The 21,574-nt window shown below is 32.1% G+C and overlaps 1 protein-coding gene across 1 annotated transcript; it reads left to right on the top strand.

Annotated features, from left to right (window-relative positions):
- The first annotated feature begins 1,417 nt into the window (after positions 1 to 1,417).
- On the top strand, positions 1,418 to 3,108 carry LOC107896402 (F-box protein At5g49610). Its single transcript, XM_016821564.2, has one exon. It carries the CDS (start codon positions 1,706 to 1,708, stop codon positions 2,771 to 2,773), a length of 1,068 nt encoding a protein of 355 aa, XP_016677053.1. The 5' UTR covers positions 1,418 to 1,705; the 3' UTR covers positions 2,774 to 3,108.
- Positions 3,109 to 21,574: the final 18,466 nt, after the last annotated feature.

The following is a 21,574-nucleotide window of genomic DNA, read 5'->3' as shown; positions in this document are numbered from 1 at the left end:
TCTAGATCTAGGTAAGCATTCCGCAGTTATTTTAAAAAAATAATAATATTCCTTCTAATCAACAAGTTAAATCAGATTCACTGTCTATAGAGCTCCTAGATTCGGTCTCGAGTACTTTTTTAAATGGTTCCAAAGACAGAAGAAGCGATGGTATTCGAAGTAATCGTAAGACCTCTTTTGCCTTACAGGGTGGAATTTATACATCTTTCAAGGCAAACCGTGGAGCTCAAAAGAAATAGTTCAAGGATCCTACAGTTGGGCATTACATTTCTCCTCTTCCTCTCAAGAGGTCCTTTCTGGATATCTTGATCAATCTGTTAAAGTTCATACCTCTGAAGAACAGGTTCTTCTTTTTACTGATGGGGCAGTGCAATTAGATTCTGGACTTGCTGCAACTGGGGGAGTTGTTTGAGATAAGGAGGGGCATTGGATCATGGGCTTTCACCGATTTCTTGAAAAATGCTCAGTTTTTAATGTGGAACTGTGAGGTATTCTTGAGAGCCTTAAACTAATTCAACGGTTGGACTATGATCACGTTATCATTCATTCTGATATCTTGGAAGTTGTTAAAGGCATTCTCGAAAGCTCTTCAACTGTCTGTAATTTCGCATTAATTAGGCGTATCCATAATATTATGTCTCAGGAAAATCATTGATTTTTGCAGTATATTCCGAGAGAACAAAATCAGATTGCGGATTGTTTAGCTAAACAAGCTTTGCTTGAGAAAGGAAATTTACAAGTGCTCGACGTTCCACCTGAGATGGCTCGTGTTTTAATTGATAGGAATAAGTCTTCAAGCGGTTTTTTTGATTAAGTGCTATTCTTGTAATTTTTTTTTCTCTCACAAAAAAAAATTTCTTCAACAATAAATTTATTTACCTCAATATGTTATTTTTTATTTTATTAAATTTATGAAATATCTATTTTTTGTGTGCCTTTATGCATTTTATTTTTGGTTAAAATATGCTCTTAGTCCTTCTATTTATATAGAATTTGAGATTTATTCCCTATAATTTAAAGGTTAAAAATTTTAAACCAAAATTCTTAATCCAATCATTATGTTTGTTAGTAGTTTTTGTTAAAATTTGTTAACTTATCATGTTTATTTTCTATTAATTATATGTCACACATCATATGAGAATAGCCTAATCAAATTTCTAACTTGACAAGTTTTGGGAGAAAATACTTACAATTTTAATGATTAGACTGAGATTTTTAAATAAAAAAGTAAGACTTGATTTTTATTTTTTAAAGTAAAAGGACTAAATCCTAATGTTTTCAAAGTATAGGGACTAATAGCAGATTTTAACCTTTATTGTCTTAACCAAAATCCTTGGTTTCATTTGGACAAAATCAATCGGCTGAAAAAGCCCATTTAGTTATATTTTCATGGATGCGTAGTGGACCCATTAGCCCTTGACTCTGCTATTTCATCGCTTTGCAGTTCGCTCCCTTCGGCAACATAACTGAAAAAGCTTCTTCCCTATCAGGTCGCTAATTAATCTGCCTCGAAACTACCATCATCCTCTTCTTCCCATAATTTGCTTTACTATTCGATTCTTCAACCCCCCCCCCCAAAAAAAGCTAAACAAAAGGCTTTCTTTTGTTGTTGTTTCAGTTGAAATCCCCAATTCACTCCCCTGGTAAGCAAACCTTGATTTTCTTTCTTCTTTCGCTTTTCTTGATTGAATTATGAATTTGAAAGATGGGTATTTTTCCTGATGAAGTTATCCTTCAAGTTCTTGCGAGATTGCCTGTAAAGCCCCTTTTCAAAAATAAAACTGTTTGCAAACTTTGGTATAGATTAGTCTCTGACAAGTATTTCATAAAACTCTATAATGAGGTGTCTGCTAAGAACCTAATGGTCTTGATTGAGACTTCGGGTTCACCAGAATCCAGATCAAGCTTGGTCTGTGTTGATAATTTGAGGGGTGTCTCTGAAGTCTCGTTGGATTTCTTGAAAGATAGAGTCAAGGTCAGAGCTTCATGTAATGGCTTGCTGTGTTGCTCTAGCATTCCCGATAAGGGTGTTTACTACGTTTGTAACCCTATGACTAGAGACTTTAAGTTGCTTCCTAGGTGTAGGGAGAGGCCTGTTACTCGGTTTTATCCCGATGGTGAAGCCACGCTTGTTGGTTTAGCATGTGATGTATCAAAGAACAAGTTTAATGTTGTGTTAGCAGGGTATCATCGTACGTTTGGTCATAGACCTGATGGGACTTTCATATGTTTGATATTTGATTCGGATTCGAATAAGTGGAAGAAGTTTGTTTCACATCGAGACGATCATTTCACTCATATGAACAAGAACCAAGTTGTATTTGTTAACGGTGCCCTTCATTGGTTGACCGGTAGTTGTTCCTATATACTTGCACTTGATCTTGATTATGATGTTTGGAGGAAGATTTCTTTGCCTGATGAAGTGAGTTATGGGACTGGAAATCGAGTTTATTTGTTGGATTCCGATGGATGCTTATCTTTGATTCAGATTTCGGACGCATGGATGAATATTTGGGTAATGAAAGACTACGAAAAAGAAGTATGGTATATGGTGGATAGAGTGAGCCTTAGATGCATTAGGGGACTAGTGCCTGGCATATTCCCCATTGCACAAACTGGTGAATGTATATTCTTGGCAACTCACAAGCAGATCTTAGTATACCATCAGAAGAGTCGAGTGTGGAAGGAAATGTACTCTGTGAAGAACAGTGCTAGCCTCCCATTGTGGTTCTCGGCATATGCATTTCGGAGCACAATCTTCCCTTCTGATTAAGGTGTGGTCAGCATATAATGAACTTTAGTTGTACATAAATAACTTGTTTTAGACATTGTGAGTCATACATTTCTGATTTTAAACTTTGTCTTTTGTCATCTAGAATTTAGTATATGCAATTGTTTATATAAACTACTTATTAACCTCGGTGCTACCCTCCCATTGTGGTTCTCAGCACATGCATTTCGGATCACAATCATCCCTTCTGATTAAGGTGTTGTGGTCAACATATAATGAACTTCTGTACATCAATAGCTCAATTTCAGACACCATGACTCGTACATTTATCATTTAAAGAATACATGAGAGAGTTTGCTTGTGGTTTCTAAGAGTTATATTTTTGTTTGCAGCAGTTCTTGTCGTAAGTTATAATTATCTTTATGAAGTATGTTAATTGAATTTTGGCTGACCATCACTATAGATGAAAGCTTCGGTTAATATTAGATGAAATCACACCATCAGATAAATGCCTGCATTCTATCCTAGAAAAGTATCCCTTTCACCTTTGTTTCCTCATTTAGGTTTCACTGACATGGAACCCCGTTCCAGAATTGTTTATTTATTGAAGGCTAGAAGGTTTTCCTCTCCAGAAAGCTAAAACAGATCAAATATCCCCATTGATCCTTATCCTTTTAGCCATTTATGTACCCTTTTTAAGAGTGGATATGAGGTCAAAAGTTGTGCATGTTACTTTGTCCCTCTTCTCCTCTTCCATCTTGAAGCTTGTAAATGGAGTTATGCTTTTGGCTTTCTGCATGGCATTCAAAGGTGAGATAATGCTTTATATATGTTTGGATAATTGAATGGAATTTAGCATGTTTGACTTATTGCAGGAATGGTTTGGTTTTAGATAGATGGAATCAGTAATAAACAAATATAAGCATGCAGATGTTAATCAATTATCTGTCGAACTTGGACATTAACAACATTGGCAAATGGTAATCATCCTTTGGTCTTTGCTAAATTCATGGGGTATTTTCTTTTCTTTTTTTTCTTTTTTTTTCCCCAAAGATAAGAAATTGCTTATGTTTATATCTTACTGTTTTTGGTTTGTAGTTAGACAGTATTCTATCCTTAAATGTCTTCAATTCTATCTACTTAATTCAGTTGAAAATGGGTATCTACATACACACCTTCTAAGCTAATACTTCTATAATTATATCTCCAATTTTTAATCATTGTGGATAGCGTTAAGATTAAGCTTCAACTAGATATAAAATAGTTTTTGCATCAACTTCTTTTTATGTTTGAAGAAAGGAAGTCTACATCTGGAAAAAAAAATGGTCAATTTTAATAATTTGCCTAAGTTACGAAATGCATAGTCAATATTATATAATTTGCTTAAATTGATTAAAAAGTCCGTAAAAATTAAGTCTTTAAAAAAACAGCACTCATGAATTGAATTCCATTAAGCCCTTGAAATATAGGATCATTAAGTGGATGTGACCGTAATGATGTAGTACTATGACAAGTGACCTGGCATTTCACATGGAAAAACGATAATGTATTATTAATTGATTTTTTTATCATGGTTTTTTAACATATAAATCTAAAAGAATATTTAAATTTATAAAAAATTATAGAAAATTTATTTAAAATTATATAAGAATATAGAAAATTATTGCAAAATATAAAAATTATTAACATTTTAAAATTATAGGGAAATTAATAAACTTTTATAAAAATAAAATAAAATAATTTTTACATAAAAATTATTCAAATGATAAAAAATTATAAGAATTTATTAAAAATTATTAAAATTTTAGTTGGGGAAATGGAAATTGATAATGAAAGACTGAGATATGATATAGGATTATGTTTGGGAAAACAAGAAAGAGTAGTGTTTTTAATTTTTTTAATAATTTTCTACATTTCTATATTTTTATAATGTTTTAATACTTTCTAATTTTTTTAAAATTAATAACTATTTATAATATTTTAATTTTTTTAATGATTTCTAACAACTTTTTTAGAATTTTTTAAATAAATTATTTAGAATATTTCCAAAATTTTAGAATTTTTTCTACATCAATTGCAAAGTAATTATTTCCCATGTCAACTGTCACAAGGTGTTTATTGTTGACTCCATATAAAGTATCTAAATCAATTTTTCAACTTCAGGCTTAACTTGAAAAATAGGCTTACATTTTTGCTCAAGCTCAACTCAATTTAAGAAAAATAAATTTAAGCTTGACTTAACACACTCATATTTGATTTTTTTAGATTAGTTTTTATTTAAAAATAATTTTTTTTAAATGTAATACATTAAATGCACTAAAAAATCTAAAATAAAAGTTTTCTAACACATTAAAAATACATTAAAGAATATTTATATTAAAAAATATTACAATAAATATAATACTCAAATAAATGTATAATATATTGAGTGGAGAAAATAGATCTTAGGACGATATTGAATTAAACAATAGACTTCAAGGCGTGGGTGACGCTTTTCAAAGAGAACTATTTGCTGTCACACAAAGTAGCTAGAGGGTTAAGACAAAGTTCCTTCCGAGATACAACAGAGCTTTTGAATTTCCTTTGATTAGCAAAATCGAGAATTTCTGAACTCTTACTCTAATTTTTAAAAATAGGATTGATTGTAATAATTTTTGTGAGCTCCATAGACCTTTCTATTTATATGCACTCAATGGATCTTATTTTGAAGAGTCATAACCCTTATGTTGGACATACTTCTTAGAAAAAATATGTGTCTCATGGAAATGTATCCATTAAATGATAAATCATCACTTTCTAAACTTGAATAAGTGCTCATCAATAATTAAATTTGCAATCTAATTTCCAACAATAAATATAATAAATAGACTTAATTGTTATTAAATTAATGATTTAATGTAAATACATAAAATTATAATTTAACATATATAATTAATATAATTATTTTTTACTACCTATTTAATACCTCAGTGGATACCTACAAAAACAACCCATCAAAAGGATTTGTCCAAATAAAAAAAAACAAAAAAACAAAAACACTAAAGATGAAATTCAAGAAAGGAAAAGAGAGCGGTTGAGTTGGTATCACAAATCCATAATTAGACATTAATTTAATTGAAAAATGACTAACGACCCATTATTCTTCGGGATCGACCCGTATAAACAACGAGATAGTAAAAGTGGAGAAAAATGAACACAAATATTTTACGTGAAAAACCCTCCAAGAGGGAAAAACCACAGGCAAATGAGGTATTGACTTTTCACTAAATGAGTAAATAAACGAGAGTACAATATGGAGAAAATAAACCTAAATGTACTAAGCATACATTACCCAAACCCCTAAAAAAAAGCATCAACTCAAGAACAAAATTATCTCCATGGTTACCATGAAACTCTCACCAAAACTCTAAATCTTAAAACCCTAACTCCCACCAAAACATCTTGTTGCCCTCAAAGAAAAACCCTTGTTGATTAGCGTAACGAAATAGGGCCACAATGGCCCCTTTAAATAGGCTTAGATTAGAGGTCTAATCAAACTAAAATAACCCTGAAGTAATCCTATTGAGCTGTACAAAACGGGTTGCATAACATTAAAAATCGTTGTGATGTCGTGACCTGTCGGCTTTCCTCGTCACGACATTGTTGCCATGTCCATCGCCAAAAACTATCACATCGTCCCGATGTCGAGCCTGTTTTGGCCCTTCTTTGATTACTTGTCTATTCTCGTCTAAAGTGTTTGCAACATATCCGATAAATGCGAGGCATACCCCACAGTTATATTTAAAATATGACAAAGTTTATCATGAAAGTATTTTTTTATTTATATTTTTACATAAAATCTATAAACATGAGTTAAATAGAATAAATCTATAGGATTTGAACTATAATACCTTAAAAATTCTAAAACCTTTTATCAATTCAATCAACCTTATTTATTTTTAGAATCAATTTTATATAATTTTGCATTAAAAATTTACACCCAATCATGGGATGTGTTAGATTATTGTTAAATCTTCCAATGATTTTATAGCACAAATTTATTAAAGACCAATACAATTAGATAAACAATTATAAATCATTTTTTTTAAAAAAAGAAAAAATTCTATTATGATGGTGTTTTTGTCTTTCTATATTTTATATAGAACTTACTAAATACTATTTAAACCCATTATAAATTTATAATAATAATAATAACACCACTTATAGTGAGACCCAAATTTTATTGTGCACTCGAATTTTCCAAACGATGATGGCCAATCTTGTAGCCTTATTAGTCAAGAATCTTCACTTAATGCCAATTTCATGATTTGAATGATCCATTATTTTATCGAGCTTATGTTGATATCCTTGGTAGGAATCCCATATCCTAAGCAGGGCCATACTATTCTAGCAAAATCATAATCGTAGAATAAATGATTTACATCCTCTTTATTACCTTGGCAAAAAACACACTTTGGACTTATGGAATTTACTCTCTTTCTTATCTCATATTGGCAAGGTCTTCATTAAGGATTTTCCAAAGAAAGGTGATCACCTTTTATGGTAGTTTGAGTGACCAAAGAAATTTCCAAATTTTCTTCGAAACATTTATGCACATTCAAACTTTCAAATTGCATACTATTAACAACCTGAAAATAAGTTAATCTAACCGATAATTTCCCATCATGAGTATGTATCCATTTAGGTTTTGTAAGACCCTCAAACAAGGCATCCTAAGTACGCATCTTGAGTATGCATTCAACTCCTGCATGTCCAAATTGTCAATTATGTTTCTAATAAGTACCTAATTAGATGCCTCTGTATCCTTCTATGAATTTCATCTGTTGTCATTTTTCCATGTGATATTATGCTTAATGACCTCTTTACCCATCAATATGCTCTTACAAGCCCATAAATCACATGGTTTCACCTAACACTAAAGGATATTACCCTTTGTGTAGTATTTCTTGACCAAAGTTTCTTTCAGTATGTGATATCTCGAATTAAGGCCTAATCGGAATAGTAGTTTTGGGACCACAAATTCGAGATAGAAATAATTATGTTATAATTATTTTGAGGTCTATGATATGATTTCATGATTTTGTGAAAAATTCGTGAAGAAATTCTATGCATAAAGTGCTTAATTTGAAGTTAGGGACTAAATTGAATAAGTTACAAAATTTGCATTCTAGAAGTTTCTAGTATGAAATTGCTTTGAAATATTAATTAGGAGGTCTTAAATATAAATTTGACCAATTCTAAGTTTATGGACAAAAATTGGACATGGATGGAATTTTTGAAAGTTTAGTAAGGAAGGGCATTTTGGTCATTTTGATATTAAATGAAATAAAATGGGAAAAATAACACAAAAATGATCATCTTCTCCATAAGTTGCTGCCAAATTTTGCTCTCCACCATAGCTAGGGTTTCAACAATTTTAAGCCTTGATTGTAAGTGATTTCTATGCCCGTTTTTAATGTTCTTTACATTTTTGAAATCCTCGTAGCTCGGTTTACCTGTTTCTACCAATATTTTGAGCTAGGGTTTATATTTAAAAATTTACCCATGAATGATATGCATGAATTTTGATGTTTTATGGTAGAATATGAAGCTTGAGATTGTGTTAAACAACTTTTGCTAAGTGATTTTACTCAAAAACGACTAAAATGACATAATCGGTAAAAATACCTAATGTTCATAAGTACATGTTAGAGTGAGAATTGGATGTTGTTGTAGAAGGGAAAAATGATCAGCATATCATAAAACATAAGAAAATAGGATGAAGTTTAATTTACGAGATTTGGGGCAAAAGTATAAATATGTGAAAGTTTAGGGGCAAAATTGTATTTTTTCCAAAATATGATTTTGGGTTGATTTGAATAATATGAGTCCTAATTAGGCTATATTTGAAATGATAGAGCAAGGAAAATTGAAATTCGGGCTAAAATTGGCAAAATACCAAGTTGTGGACAAAATGGTAAAAATGACCATTTTCGCATACGAGGTAAGTTCATATGTAAATATTGTAATATAACCGTTATTTTAAATCATTTAATGCTATTTATACGATATTATGATTGTTATCATGCAATTCTATGCTTTGTGGTCATTGTTGGACAACATGCAAAAATTTTATGAATTATGTGAAAAATGTGAAAGACTACCGAAGTATCATCATTAGTATTCCAAGTAGAATGGTAAAGGAGTACGAACGAGGAAGGTCCCGTTGAACCTTAGGAATAGATTAGGATATTTGGGCATCTGAGCTCGTTGAGTCGAGTCCGAGTTCACTTATGGATGTGAATGTCCGAGCTCGTTGAGTTGAGTCCGAGTTCGTGAAATGTAACTAGGCATCCGAGCTCGTTGAGTTGAGTCCGAGTTCACTTATGGATGCGAACGCCCGAGCTCATTGAGTTGAGTCCGAGTTCGCTTATGGGCGGGTTACATGGTAGCTTGGCTACATATGTGGCATTTATGTGCAAACTTTCCATGTATCCGAGTTATATTCCAATGTGTTCAATGGGTAAAATTCTAGTGAAATGGAAGAATACTCAAGATGCAAGTGACGTATTGGTAAGTGTTGTGGAATGGGCACTTTGGACAGGTAACCATCGGGTTGAGACTTGATACCACAACAATAATGTAGTAAGATGATGAATGATGAATAGAAATGTGATATATGTTTTGGTGATATTATGCTAATGTTGGTATAATTACTTTGTTAAGTTATTTGTTATTTGCATGTGAACTTACTAAGCATTTATGCTTACTCCTTCCCTTCCATTCCTTGTAGTTTTGACAAGCCGGTTTGGAGATCAGGACGGTCGGAGGCACGCTCACACTATTAATGGACCATCTCGGTATGATGGCTTACATATTTTGGGAATATGGCATGTATAACATTATAATCCTTTTGTGTATATAATCTTATGATATAGCTCATGGATGGCAAGGAAATGTTTGAGAATTATTAGCTATTGGAGTGGCTAATCGAGATTATATTTGATAACACGTATTCTTTATGTGCTAACTAATCTATGGAAATCCATAAAATGGTGAAATTTTCTATAAAACAGAATCACACAGTAGCAGTGATGTGAGTTTGAAAAATCACTAAAAATAGTAGAGATAGAATTAGATGATGAATAAAATATGGAATTGAAGCTTAATGAATCTATTTTCATTTGGAAGAAACAAAATAGGTAAAAGAGTTGTATTTTATGAGATATTTATGTTTTGGTGAAATAGGGTCAGAGCAATTTCTGGATTCCCTATTCTGACTTTATAAATTCACCATAATTTGTGTAAAAAATAATTAGGCCTCACAATTTATATGTATGGATTCCTTATTGAGTCTATTTTTAATTGAAATAAACGTAATAGTCATTGGATTTCTGTACATAAATAAATTTGATTCGTAGTGCAAAGGGGTCAGAGTAGCCGAACCCTGAAATAGGGGAGACTTTAACTAATAAACTGTACTAATTTGCCTGACCAAAAATTCTAGAAAAAAAATTAGTAGATAGATATATGATTCTAGTTTTAGGAAAAATTTACGGATCTTAATTTTGAGTTTCAGAACTAGAGATATGAATTTTTAAGCGACTGTGATGCAGTTAGCCAGCTTGTCTGGAAATTTTTAAAATAAATTGTTTGAGCTATTTAATTAATGAATTAAGCCTGTTAACACCTCGTGCTCGACTCCGGCGATGGTCTCGGGTACGGGGGCATTACACAGTATCCAACTTTGCTCATCCACTATCCTCTGTGCAATTTTAGCTAATGGAGCTTTATTCATCAATTGCATTTTTCTTATACCAAGGCCTCCAAAGATGTACTCGAGCAGATTTTTTTCCCAGTTTATGTAATGGATTTTCCTTTCATTTGCTTCCTTTCCTTACTAAAATTTTGGTAGCAATTGATTAATCTTGTCGCAAACATTCTTTAGGGCTTGAAAGCATGATAACTGATAGGTGGGTAAACTTGCAATCACATATTTGATTAAGGTAAGCCTGCCTCCTTGGCCCAACAATTTAGCTTTCTAAAGGGAGAATTTTGATTCCATTTTGTTTAATACGGGTTGAAAGAATTTGTTTTTCTTATTTAGAGAATCCAAATCCATCCCCATGTATTTACAGTTCTTCCATTAATTCTTACTTGTAAGATACCTCCGAACATTCTTTTGAACTTCGGATGACAATTTTTACTCCTGAAAAGACACAATATTGATCCAGAATCCTTTTAACTATATGGCATGACTCCCTTTTGATTTTGAAAAATAAAAAACTATCATTCGCAAATAGTAATTAATTTATCGGGATACTCCTTCTTCCCACTTTGAGTCCCTATAAGTTTCTTTCTTTTTCCTCTTTACTAATCATTAATGATAAGATATTTGGCATAGAACGAAAAGATAGGGAGCAAGGGACTCAACTTGTCTTAAACCTCTCATAGGATCGATGTTACCTATGAGAGATCCACTTAGTAGAATCTAATAAGATATAGTTGAAATACATTACATGATGAGGTTGATCCACTTTTCCTCAAATCCACTCATTTTCAGAATTGTGTGTGCGAAATTCCATCTGAACCTATCATAAGCCTGATCCATCTCAAATTTCAAAGCTCCTATACTTCATTTACATTTGGTCTTCTTATTGATGAGATTAACTAATTTCGAAGCCAAAATAATGTTGTCACCCATTTGTCTTCCCCCAATGAAAGCATTATGATATGGGGAAACAATTTCACTAAGAATGAGTTTTAAACATTGAATTAGGACTTTGGATATTACCATGTATACTACATTGCACAGACCTATGGGATGATTTTGGCTAATCTTTTTTAGAGATTTCCCTTTTGGAGTTAGTACAATAAAGGTTTTGTTTAATTCTTTCAACATTCTCCTTGTGTTAAGAAAATTGAAATATGCTTTAGTTACCAGTGGTCAACTGCATCCTAGTTTTTCTGAAAAAAGATAGTTGGGTAACCATCTGGTCCTGAAGCCTTGAGGAGCCCTAATTCAAACAATGCTTTTTAAACTTCCTCTTCTAAAAATAGGTTGTTTAGCAGATATTTTAAATTCTCTAGGATTTTGGGAATTTCCAACCCACTTAGAAAGCATTCAATGTCTTGCACACTATGAGGATAATCTTTAAAAAAATGCATTTGAAAAAGTTTTTAAAACAATTTTCTATATCTTCCTGATTCTCCCAAGTTCTACCCTTCTTATCCATGATCATATAAATCGTGTTTCTAATTCTTCTTTTATTAGCAATGAGGTGAAAGTACATTATGTTCCTTTTTCCCTTTATGATCCAATCCGTTCTTGATTTTTGATACCGTAGAATATGCTCTTCTTCCAAGACTTTTTTTCCAACTCATCTTTTATATTCCTTACCTTGTCAATAGAAGAACTATCTTTTATGTTGTTTGGTGCTTCTTTAAGCCTATTTGTTAAAACATGTTTCCTCTTATGAATGTTACCAAAAGACTCCCTATTCCATACCTTGAGTCTTTCACTTGTAACTTTTAATTTGGATTGGAGTTTGAACGATAGGAATCTATCCATTATCATCATCTAAGACTCCTTGATTATTACTTTGCTTTGTGGTTCAAGTAATGATAAATCATAATTTATACATATTTTTACCCCATACTTAACGCATTTTATGGATGATTTTTCCTTAGAATTAGTGAATTCAATGCTCCTAATGCCTTAATTTCATGTTTTATACTTAGGTGAGCATAAGAGAGCGAAAGGAACGAGAAACGAGCCAAAAACTAAGAAAATGAGCCAAAGTACGAAATCAACACGGCCTGGACTTCCTCATACGGGCAGACCACACGGCCGTGTCAATTTGGCAGAATCGAAGCACGACTCACACGGGTAGACCACACGCCTGTGCCTATTTAATAGGCTTGACCACGACCTGAAGTAATCGCACACGGGCATGTCCCTGCCGAGCCCAAGTTGAGTCCAATTCAAAAATGGCTAATTTTGAGGGCTTTTAGGAATTCTAAAGCATATAAATACGCCCTGAAGGAATAGGAAAAGGGACACAGAGAGCAGGGGGCAGGGAACTGCTCAAGGGAAGCCGATTGATCCATCTCAAAAGCCGGAGTCATCATCAAGACTGAAGATCTTTCCTCAATTTCCCTTCAGGAGTTTTGGGTTTTCTTTATGTTTTGTATTCATTATTCTTCTGAGATGTTTTCCTTTTAAATTATGAACTAAATCCTCTAAATACCTAAGGGGAATGAAACCTAAGACGAATCTTGTTATTATTTTCTGAATTGTATGATAAATAATTAACTTGTTCTTAATTATGTGTTCTTAATTTTTGTTTTGATATCCCAGGATACTAATTTAAGATAAGCTCTTATTCAGAGGAGGAATAGACCCTGTCTAAAAGTACATTTGTCATAATTAAGCGGAGTTGATTGCGCGCCTAGACATAGGGTGACAAGGTTTTGCCGGATTAAGGTGAAACCTAATAAGGGGATCCATAGATCGAGTTAATGCAACCCTAAGGTGTTAATTAGAGAAAAGTCTCAATTATTCAATATAGGGATTAAACGTTATTAGTCCTGAATAGGGATAATAACATAACTTAGGGATCTCTACGGGACAAGTTAAATGAATAAATCGTCCGATTCGGAGCCAGAATAACAAGTAAAGTCTAGGTGAATTTTTCCTTAGGTATTGTCTTAATTCAATCGTTTTCCAAAAGTAATCCCACAATTCTACTTTCTGCGAATTCTTAGTTTAGATAATTAGTTAGTTAAAACAAAACCCCTTATTCTTAGGCTAGATAATAAAAAGACAGTCATTACTAGTACTTTTAGTTCCTTTGGGTTTGACAATCCGATCTTGCTAAAACTATACTACTGTTCGATAGGTACACTTGCCTACATCGTGATAATAGTTAATTTCAAGAACGATTCTTTATAAATATTTAAAACCTGTCACACAAAAATCGTGATCAAGTAACATTAATGCTTCGAAGTGAAACAACCTTCTTCGAAAGCTTGTCCTTTTTATTTATATCAAGTAAGATCACGATATGGTCTAATTCTATGATTGGAAAATTATACTCTAGGATGATTTTTCGGCAATGTCGTGTAACACCCCTCTACCTGACTTAGCTGCCGGGTCCGAGTTATGAGATATCACATTCATTGTCAAAGCAACTATCGTTAAGTACATTGTAAATAAACCATTAATACAATCAATCATGCCATAAACACATGTACATTATGATGCATAATAAAATCTAAGCCTTAATCGAGCTTATGAAAGCTCTTTTACTGACTCGAGCATGAAGTAGGACCGAATTGCAAAGTTTTCAAATTTTTAGAACAAATATTGATACCCTAATTAGGTATCAGTTCATTCTTAGCTTCGATGTTTGGAAAATTTGAGTAAAAATCAATAGTATTGGTACTTGTCATAAATTACCGGTACCTTTCTCACAGTATCGATACTTTACTATGGTATCGATACCATTTTACAATTTGGTATTTAGAATATTTTTAAAAAATCACCAAAGTGTCGATACCCTTGCCAAGGTATCGATACCTCATAGAATATTTCTATCTTTTTACTTTTGGTACCTATTTCATTTCAATCCTTAATTCATTTCATACTAAAACATTCCCAATTCATATTTAAACATACACAATTGTCCATAAATATCCTCTCTACCAATTTCATCATACAATCATCCATCAACTTATCATTTTCATCTACTATGAACACAATCCAAGCAGTAACCAAATACCATTACATTTCATGCTAATTCATATCCTAATGGTACCAGTTCACACATCTATAAACTTTCTAACCATTACCAAAATATACCTATATCATCAAGGTACTAAACATTATTATTCCATTTTTTATACCAAGTTTGCATACTTCTTACATATCATCAATCAACAATAACACACATAAACCCAACTCATGCTAAACTACAATCACAAACTTGGTATATACATGTTATTTATTTACCTATTTCAAATTCAACAATCCAAAACATAACAAAACATTAAGGTGACTCTACTAGGTACAAACCATATAATTAACAAAAGAGGTTCACCAACTTTTTTGAGTTCAATATGTTATTTGGATGTTGAAGTCAACACTTGGGATCACATCTTATACCTAACCTGCGCATGGGAAACAAAACTGTACGCTGAGTGATAAAACCTAGTGGTAATTCTATAATTCAAGATAACATTAACAAGTTTATATATATGTATGCACTTAATTCAAATCCAATTCACAAATTAATCAACATACAGTTTTCATACTGAAATTTTCTTTTCCCACATTACTATTACTTGCCATTCTATTCCACATTATATCTCACAATTACCTCATAATTCCATTCCACATCTATACACATATACTTATTCAAGTTCACAACATCATTGTATCATAGGTTTAGTCACTTATATACATTATTTATAAGCATGCACATTCAATTCCATTTCATTTACTTTAATCATTTCTGAGTTTATTAGCTCAATTTCTTGATTGGCCCTACAAATTCGTTTTCGGCTCATTTCGCATCATTTAACATTATTTCATAACTTAATGTATACAAACATAACATTTTCAAGTTAATTACCATGATATTCAACCTGTATTCCTGTAACACCCCTAACCCATATTCGTCATCAAAATAGGGTTACGGAGCATTACTGGACTTATTCTTTAAACAATCATACAATTCATATCCATTTCTCATATCTAAATAAAAGTCATTCAAATTCAGTCATATAGTCCCTAACATGAGCCTTCGGGGCTTAAAACAAGCATTAGAAGTGGTTCAAGATTAAATCGAATACTTGAGAAATTTTTAGACAAACATAGAAAATTTTCAAAGTGTAGGGGACACACCTGTATGCCCAGGCCGTGTGTCTCACACGGCCAAGAGATAAGCCTGTGTCATAAACCATGTGGACATTCGAAATGGGATCATATGGCGGTGTCCCAGCTCGTGTCCGACCCCATGTAACTCACTAACTTGGGTCACATGGCCAAACTACATACCTGTGTGCCAGGCCGTCTATCTTTCAAAGTGGCCTCACACACCCGTGTGCCAGGCCGTGTACTAGGCCGTGTGAAAACTTGAGGGTATACTGACTTGTGCCACACGCCCGTGTGCTAAGCCGTGTTAAGCTACTGACTTGGTTTTTAAATAAGTATTAAGGGACACACAACCGTGTCCCTTAACCGTGTGTCACACACGGCTGAGACACACGCCCTTGTCTCTGCTCGTGTGGACAAAAATAGGTCATTTTTCAAGCCTTATTTCTCACCCAAAGTGGCACCAACCTACACATACTAAATAGCATATGACCATATCATCAATAGGCATTCAAACCAATCTCAACCAAGTCCAAATCATGCCATACCAATACCAACAACCATAATGCTCATAAACATCACAATTTGCCATTTAAAAATATACCAATATCACTTTCAAGAATTCACCTAAATGGTCAATTTCATATATGCACTATCTAGCCTAATACTTAGCATGTTAATACATTCTCATTTTTAACCATTTGCTACCTTAAATACCAATTCACAACAAGGCATTCACATAGCAATTATAAACTACATATTAAAGAGTCATTTACACATATTTACATATCAAAGCATATACCATTGTCAAGCCACATAAATGGCTAAAACATATCAAAACATGCAGGCTTCCACTAGCTAAAAGACCTATACATGCCATATAACCAAAATACATTAAGTCCAAAAGTACCAAAATAAGAGTTCAATAGTGTGATGCAATCTCCGACAACTTCCAAAACGAGCGAGCTGCTGAAAACTATAAAACACGGAAAAATAAACAAAATAAGCAATTAAGCTTAGTAAGTTCATATAACTGCAAAAATAACTTACTAATCAACCACAGTTAAGTAAGTAATTTAAATCATAATGCAATTCAATTTGGTGTCATTAGCTTAATATATAATCACCAACAAAGTTAATCGTGAAATCACCAATCTCATAGATTCAAATTCCACATGATTCATGTACATACATATACTTGCTCATATTAAACTCATACATTCTAAGAATATTACCGTGCCCGTTGAACCGTTTGGAATAATATCAGATACTCGGGTATCTCGCATACTAGTGCCAATACATGGTTGAAACCATATTTATCTCATATTATATATATATGCTCACTCTTGAGCTATAACCGGGTCTGCTCACACAAGTTGATGGTCAAAACGTAGCTACACGGTGCTGCTCACACAGGTAGATGAGTAACCGCAACACATGCTGGAAAACTTAGTCACCGGTAGAACGTACAGGACCAGCACATAAAACACGGTAATCCCTAATGACATGTCATTTGTATCTTATCTATTCCTAAGGTTCAATTGGAATCCATACAATTGCTGATATCTCGTTGAGAATTTTCGTAGTGTCATATCATCCCAGTTATATTAATTAAGCATGTCAAAACATATAATTTAAAGCTTATTAATATACAAACTTACCTCGAATTAATACGGAGAAAATCGACCGATCAATCTACTACTTTTTTCCCCCAATCTAATTCCGAACATGGCTTTTCTTGATCTATATAATCAAATTTAACCACTTTAATATTTATTCTATTCAATTCAATTCAATCCAATTTCATATTATGGAAAAATTACCATTTTACTCCTGAACATTTGACTACTTTACAATTTAGTCCCTAGCTCATAAAAATGCAAATTCATGCAATTAAACCCACACCCATGCTAGCTGAATTATATATATACCCATATCAGCCCATACATTTCATTATTTCACACATTTACCACATAATTTTCACATTTCTCAATTTAATCCCTATTTGACATTTTCAACCAAAATCACTTTACAAAAACTTGTTTATCTAACAACAACCATTCATTTTCTATCATCAAACATCAAAACACATACACATTCATCAATGGTAAAACCCTAATACTTTATCAATTTTGCAAATTAGTCCCTAGGCTAACTAGATTAAGCTACAACGACTCCAAAAACATAAAAATCATTAAAAACCGACCAAAATTGCACTTACATGCAAGGGAGTAGCTTGACCGAACCTTAAATCTCCTCCAATGGTGATTTTCAGTTGAACTAAATGAAAATTAAGAAGATGACACCTTTGTTTTAATTAATTTTTATCATTCTTTACTAATTTACCTTTTTAACCTTTTAAAACATTAAATATTTCACTTATACCAAGCCAACATCTCCCACTAACTCATTTATGGGCTAATTACCATATAAGGACCTTCAATTTAAAGTTCTATAGCTATTAGACACCTTTAGCTATTAGAACTCTACTTTTACACTTTACGCGATTTAGTCCCTTTTATCGAATTAAACATGCAAACGTTAAAATTTCTTAATGAAATTTTTATAAAATCATACTATCATGCTATAGACCTCAAAATGATAATAAAATAATTATTTCCACTTCAGATTTGTGGTCCCAAAACCACTGTTCCGATTTCACTGAAAATAGACTATTATAATTCCGATCTGACACCTTAGTGCTTCATTAGATAAACTAAAGGAAATATGCTGGCACACATAGTGCATAATCAGATAAATCGAAGAATAATGACACATATAGTGCATCTTCAAATATACCGAAGCATTTACACTGGCATACAGTGCATCATCAGATAAACCAAAAAAAATGTATTGACACACATAGTGCATCATCGGATATACCGAAACATTTATACTGGCACACACAATGCATCATCGAATAAACTGAAAGAAATGTACTGGCACACATAGTGCATCATCGGATATACCGAAGTATAACTTGTACATTTAATAGATAACCACTTCCCAATTCCATTATAAATTCATTTCACAATCTATCAATCTCAATTTCATCATTAATTTACCATTTCAATCCCATATATAACCATCTCAACTCTATTTCATAATAATTTCATATATCAGATAAATTAGATAACTTTTTATTCTATTCAATTTAGTCCTCTATCTCGATGTACCATATCAATTAACTCATACAAGTATTATATACTTATTTCATGACTAAATCATGTAGTTTAACATGATGAGCAATAATTAAATTGGATCGAATTATTGAAATACAAATTGAGAATGTCGAGCTATTCGTCGATAGCTTGAGGAATCTGGGTTGATTTTAGCTACGAATTAATATAAATATACAATACCATCAATATTCAACTAAATTCACAATCAATTGTCATTTTATACAAAATTTTATTTTATTCAATTTAGTCCCTAAAACCATGACTAACATAACTTTCAATTTAAAACTCCAAATTGCACTCTGATTTCACTATACTCCATTAGGGACCTCCTATTTCTTATTTTTACGTCTAATTTTATAAATTATTCAATTTGGTCTCTAATGTACGAAACTATCAATTAACTTTATAATTTAGTCCTTTTTCACATCTAAGCTTAAAATCCATCAATTTAACACCTAAACTTTAAGAAATCAACAACGGTAACTTTCTAAAAGTTTAACAATTTTACAAATTGATACATGGGTTAGTTAGATTAAGCTTCTATGATCTCAAAAACATAAAAATTACAATAAATTGACTAAATTGCACTAACCGATTGAAGCTTCAAAGTTTGAAGCCCTTGGACGATTTTCTTGGTTTCTTTGGTTATAAAACTCGGTGGTGGTGAGGAAGATGAAGCTAAGTTTCTCTTTCTTTCCACCTTTATTTATTTAGTTTATAAATTATAAAAGTTTAATTATAAATTTTAATAATAATAAAATTTACACAATACACCACTGTGCACTATCATTATGTCTAAAATGGTTTATTTGAAAATTTAGACCTTGGATTTATAGCAATTTTAATCCCTGAACCTTTAGCCAATTAATAAACCTATAGCGATTAGACTTTACAATTTAGTCTTCAAATCCTAATTAGTCACAATTTCAACTAAATTACTAATCAAATTTTCAATTCACCTATATAATAACTCCGTAAATCTTAAATAAAAATATTTACGGAAACGAGGTCTCAAAATCACATTTTCCAACACTACTAACTTTTGGGTTGTTACATGTCATGTTGCTAAAAGCGCAATCAAGATTTTCCCATATTGCTTAATCTTCACTTCTATTGTTTGTGATACGTGCACAGATAGAGTGAAATTTATTAAATTTCATTCACCAAAGATGCCAATTTTCAAGTTTGGATGGGATCTAGACATTTTTAAGTTGATATGCCTTATAGCGTTTGAAGATCTATCTCTTAAATTCAAAACAAAATTTGAATCACTTGATTTTGATTTCGAGAGCTCAAGTTATGACTATTTTAGTGAAGACTGTGTGAGCAGAATTTCTAGACGAGATTATTACGAACATTGTGAGTTTTGGGCTTTTAATTCGAGTTTATGTCATATTGGGTTTGACTTTTAGGCTTAATTTTTATTACATATGAGCCCAATATTGTATTTATTAGGTATTGTTTTATTATTTATTTATTCCAAATTTCAAATATCTTTTAAGTATTTTAAGTTGTGTAGGAGTTTTATGTTTTTTTAGTTAAACAAAAAAGTCTAGTTTAAAACTACTTATTGTTAAGATTAATTGGAGTTTTTGTATAGTTCAGAGTTTTATTTAGATGTACTTAGCTAGCTTATATAAAGGTCTCTTCATTGTTCGTTAGACACAATTATTTTCACTAATAAAGTTTTCAACTCCGGAAGTTAGCTTCTTTGTGCAAGACTTCTTTTTTTTGTGATTTTTAGAAGTATTTTTATTCTCAATTTTCTTCAAGGAGTCATGAAAATTTATTCTTCATCCTTCAATTTGCCAAGGACTATTTCTTGAAGGATTGATTAAAGTCATTAATCGAGTTTGTTGGTATTATATCTCAAAGGGTTCAATTGGACACTTATCAATCTATTCATCATATCCATCGGTTTACTCGTTCCATCTTCCACTTTGTTTTTTTTCATTTATTTATTATTTATTATTTATTCTCAATTTTCTTTTAGTGTTCTCATTTTCTTTATTTCTAAATTTATTTATTTCTTCTTTACAGGTCAGATCTGAATCTTTCTTTCTCGAGTTGAACAACTTGAATAAGATCTTAGTCCGCTATTTCTTATCATTTTGTCTACATGAAGATACCTCCATGCATAGTGATATTGATGAGATTGCACTCATTGATACAACTTAAGAAGCTTTTGTATCCCTTAATGTCCTTGTGAGATAATGAGAACTTTTCCTCTCTACTTAAGACTTGATTGAAGTCTCCAAGTATGAGCCATATGTTCGAGCCGATGAGTCGAGCAATATTCTTTCTTTGACCCCAAACTTGAAACCTTTTATTTAAATTTGATTGTTCATAGAAACTTGTAATCCAACATGGTTTAGATTTTTCATCGTACACACAAACAGTGATTATATTTTCATTGACAAGGATAGGGCTTAAAGCCCAAAAACATGATCCCTCCCACTATAGGCAAAAGCGTGGCTTTTGCCTTTAGAATTAGTACCAAAACACCTATTATATCCTAACTTACTAGCTAACTTAGACATATTTGATAAAGGTTTCTTAGTTTCCATTAAGATCACTACACGAGGCTTAAATTTATTCACTTGATAACTAAGATAGTTAGTTGTTAGAGGACACCCATTCCCTAACATTCCAACTAAGTACAATTATGGCCCTTTTGGGAGTGTTGTGAGACAGTCCACTTGAACTCCTCTTCATCATTAACAAAATCATCATTTGATGCTTCCACTCGACGCCTTTCACCATTAGCATGGTCTGCCTTATCTTCATTATCCATGTCTTCATCTT

Source organism: Gossypium hirsutum, chromosome A10 (genome assembly GCF_007990345.1).
Source record: "Gossypium hirsutum isolate 1008001.06 chromosome A10, Gossypium_hirsutum_v2.1, whole genome shotgun sequence".
Taxonomy (NCBI): Eukaryota; Viridiplantae; Streptophyta; class Magnoliopsida; order Malvales; family Malvaceae; genus Gossypium; species Gossypium hirsutum.
This window is presented reverse-complemented; position numbering and strand designations above follow the sequence as displayed.